The sequence below is a fragment of the Prunus mume genome, linkage group LG3 (genome assembly GCF_029339155.1).
Source record: "Prunus mume cultivar Tortuosa linkage group LG3, ASM2933915v1, whole genome shotgun sequence".
Lineage (NCBI taxonomy): Eukaryota > Viridiplantae > Streptophyta > Magnoliopsida > Rosales > Rosaceae > Prunus > Prunus mume.
Window position 1 is genome coordinate 21,063,358 of NC_142700.1, and position 2,693 is coordinate 21,066,050.

The 2,693-nt window shown below is 36.2% G+C and overlaps 1 protein-coding gene across 1 annotated transcript; it reads right to left on the reverse strand.

The window, feature by feature from the left end:
- Positions 1 to 214: 214 nt before the first annotated feature.
- On the reverse strand, positions 215 to 2,181 carry LOC103326886 (isoeugenol synthase 1-like). Its single transcript, XM_089047682.1, has 5 exons — positions 1,940 to 2,181; positions 1,685 to 1,819; positions 1,112 to 1,343; positions 713 to 916; positions 215 to 537 (listed from the first exon to the last, which is right to left on the reverse strand). The coding sequence occupies exons 1-5, from the start codon at positions 2,129 to 2,131 to the stop codon at positions 338 to 340; spliced, it is 963 nt and encodes a 320-aa protein (XP_088903808.1). The 5' UTR covers positions 2,132 to 2,181; the 3' UTR covers positions 215 to 337.
- Positions 2,182 to 2,693: the final 512 nt, after the last annotated feature.

Genomic DNA, 2,693 nt, shown 5'->3' on the forward strand with positions numbered 1-2,693 from the left:
TAAATATTTACTTTGATTAGAGACTTCATCATACCCAATGGGGTCGGTCTACCATCTAACACACTGAAATAGGGTCTTAACTTGCAAACAAATGGTCTTAGGTTCAAACCTCAATGACACCTAGATATTGTTTGTGTAAGAAACCCCCTCCCATTTTTAGTTTTTTTTTAAATTTAAAATTTATATTGTGATTTGCATTGTGGATAGTAAGATATGAATTCTGAAGCAACATCATCTAATGACCAGGAGATCGTGGCCAACATTCACAAATACAAACCAGAAAGCATAAAATAGTAATAAGGATAGTAGTTTTCCATTTTATCCAAAAAGAAAACAGTCATTCAAAAGCTGCTAATTTTGGCTTGGGAGGATCCACCAGGCAAATGTCGAGGAAGCTATCAATGGAAGTGTAGTTGTAATCAGGATATAACTCGGAGGCCTCTAGGTCATTTTCTGTTAGTTCAAAACTCATTTGATCCCCTTTAATGAATATGTTGTGCAGAATTGACACCCTTACGTTGTCTGGGGAAGGGAGGGCTGCAAGAAAGAAGGGCACACAAAAAAAATATCACTACCACATTATCATATTGCTTGCTTCCATTTCCATTTCCAAAGAGACAATGAGAGAGAATTGTTTGGTATCAAATACTTTCGTTGGATATAACTTCTAAACACAAGAAAAAAAAAAGAAAAAAAAAGATTAATTGCTTACTCTCAGAGAGCTTGAGTATTTTTTCTTCTGGGACATAGCTCCTTGTAAAAGTGCATCCTGTCTTCTTCTCCCAAGAAGAAATCAAATCCAACTGGGACACAATGTTTCCTTGTGGCCTATAAACGATGACACGGTTGGCAACCCTTGGATCTGTTGCTGCTTTTATTGTGTAGGTAGCAACATCTTCCTCATAGTTCAACACGGCTAGACACCAGAATTTGTTCAAACATAATTAGTAAATATATTCAGTTATGTTCAATCTCACTTTGAATAACCATATGGCTAGACACCAGCATTTATTTATTTATTTGTCAACTCATTTATTTATTTAATTTTAACGAATATGTCTTGCTGTATGAAATATTAAAAAAAACAAAATTATGAGCAAACTCAACTCACCTTTGGCTTCACCTGTGCCATAAACAGTGACTTGGTGGTTTGTTTTTTCACGAGGATGAAGCAAATAATCAACAAAATATGCACCAAATGAGTTTGCAGACACATAAGTATATGGAATTCCTGCTGCTTCGATCGCCCTTCTGATCTTCCTTTTGTTATCAAGTAAAGCCTCGAATGGCGGCAGCCCACTTACTCTGTCAACTTCATTTCCAAATTCTGACGGAATAAATCTCTGATTTTACAATTACATCGGTTAGATAGGCATGTATGACATATATAGCTGTAGAATGGTCCCCACTATTTAGGGATACCTCGTGGGATCTACTGCAAATTCTACTTGAATGATCAAAATCATCTATGTTTTAAGTCTTCATTCAAAGATCGTGCTTGTGAAACATTAGACAAAATGGTAGTTGTTGGGATCAATAAATCGATGAACACGGCGTTAAAAAAAAGCCAAAATGACAACCATTTAATTAAGTGGTTAAATGATTTTGAATTTCAGTGATTTTGGGTGGACCCCATAAGGGTGTTCGAGAAGTTCTCAGTAAAAACCAAGAAGGGAAGATTGACCTTTATATTTCCAGCATCTTTAATGGCTTTGATTAGTTTCAGCTGTTCAAGATGTTGAGGGACAGCCACCGTGGATATTACAACGTCAACTTGCTCGACTGCTTTGACTAGCTTTTCATGATCGTCCAGTTCACCCTGTTACGTCATGAAGTTTTCATATCTTGATGAACTATGAGGAATTTGCAGCATAAATACATACATATATATATATATTTGACTGCAGTTTGGCTAAGAAATGAAGGAATTTTAATTTACTTGGACGATGGTGGCTCCCATGGCTTCAAATTCTTTGTGCAGAAGAAGCTTGGAAGAATCGGTTTTGGGTTTGATTGGTCGCACATAGGCATAGGTTAGATGTCCCAAAGAGACGCTTGCCTTCAACATGTATTTGCCAAGGTAACCTGTGGCTCCGATTATGAGTATCTTGCTCTTTTCACAAGCCATCATATCCCAGACGACTACTCCCGATCTACTTCTGAGATATTGATGAATATTGATTGTGATGACAAGCTTATTCTCACATCCTTAAATAGGAAAACGAGTGCATATGCTGAACCCAAAGGTATAATATAATTGGTAAGTTAATTACAGTTTGAACCCCTGGAGTTTGGGGTCAATCACATATTAGTCCCTTCTTTTCAAAAACTTGGCCCAAATTACCCAAAGGTTAGTAGTCCTTAGAATCTTTGCCCCTCTTTGTATAACATATATTTTTTTCTACATATTTTTTTAATACAAGCGACATTGGAGGAATAGAGAATCAAACTTAAGACCTTAGGTACGAGGCTAAATGGTTTTTATCACTTGATCTACAAGTACCTTGCAGGTAACAATTATCTTAATTGATATTTACAACTCAAGACTACACTCACTTTCTCAACTTATCAAGAACACACTTTCCGGAATTCAGAGAAAATTACGATATTGACTATTGTTATGCCTTTTCTAAATGTGTATAAATGTACTGATGCTAAATGTTGAGACTTGAAATCCTCTCATACACACACTG